At 43.1% G+C, this 987-nt stretch overlaps 1 protein-coding gene across 1 annotated transcript; it reads right to left on the reverse strand.

The window, feature by feature from the left end:
- Positions 1 to 338: 338 nt before the first annotated feature.
- Positions 339 to 983, reverse strand: LOC121964879 (tripartite motif-containing protein 16-like; the record flags this gene model as incomplete). Its single annotated transcript, XM_042515060.1, has 1 exon — positions 339 to 983. A coding segment is annotated over one exon (645 nt), but the record flags the coding sequence as incomplete, so codon positions are not given.
- Positions 984 to 987: the final 4 nt, after the last annotated feature.

A 987-nucleotide genomic window follows, 5' to 3' on the forward strand; every position in this document is an offset into this window, starting at 1 on the left:
CTTTGATGATATATTGATAACATAACACAGGAGATGCCACACGCCCCGCTTTCACCGAAGAACTAGTGGTTACACAACCTGCATTCACAGTCAGCTCACGTTAACGTTAAGTTATCCTTAGCTTTGGTTTACAATTAAAGAGAAGTGTGGAGACTTCGGCTTTTCAGCCCTTAAACCTCCTTCAGCTGACTCCAACAAGCAAAAGCTTAACCAGTGAACACCCTGGTCTTTCTCCTCCTTTTGTTTTGAGGACTTAGGATTTAAATGTCATCAATAAGACCTTTTAAAATTAAAACAGGATTTAAAACACTGTTCCATAAATGACCTCTGACCTCTGTCTATGTGAGTTTGCAGAACTCAGCGCGAAAAGAATAATGGAACTCGACACAGAGTCCAGCGTAGAGCGGCTGAGTGAACGTGGTCTGGACTCTGTGGAGGAGAGTCATGGTTTCAGAGACGCTGTAGAAGGACAGAATACCTGCTCTGTGATCCAGGTACACTCCTAATCTGGAGGACTGAGGACCACTCAAATCAGTTTCAACATTGTTGTACCAAAATGTATAACTATAATTTCGATAAGAATATAATGCCCATGATTTGTCATTTCGTCCAAATGTGCAATCATCTGATCTCCCTTCTCTCTTGATGTCCTTGTATGCGACAGCTAAATAAATGTCTTCTCCATACCACTCCACCTCCCAGTAACAACGTCCAGTCAGACTCTCGCTGCTCATGACCTGCCAACAGTCAGTGAATCTGTCCGGATGACTCGGATAAGACTGTTCAGCAATTGTTACTTCTCTGTTCCCCTCGGATAATAAAAGCATGCTGTGTGCTGTGTGAGGATCCAGTGTGATTTCACATGAATGTTTTAAGAATCCATCTCTGGTTTTGGGCTCTGGTTGAGACAGTAAAACATCCACTTGAGTCACTGCCAGTGAGACATTTGTCCATGTCTCCTTCAGAACGTCCTGTAGTTTATCTCTG

This window comes from Plectropomus leopardus, unplaced genomic scaffold (assembly GCF_008729295.1).
Source record: "Plectropomus leopardus isolate mb unplaced genomic scaffold, YSFRI_Pleo_2.0 unplaced_scaffold17603, whole genome shotgun sequence".
Lineage (NCBI taxonomy): Eukaryota > Metazoa > Chordata > Actinopteri > Perciformes > Serranidae > Plectropomus > Plectropomus leopardus.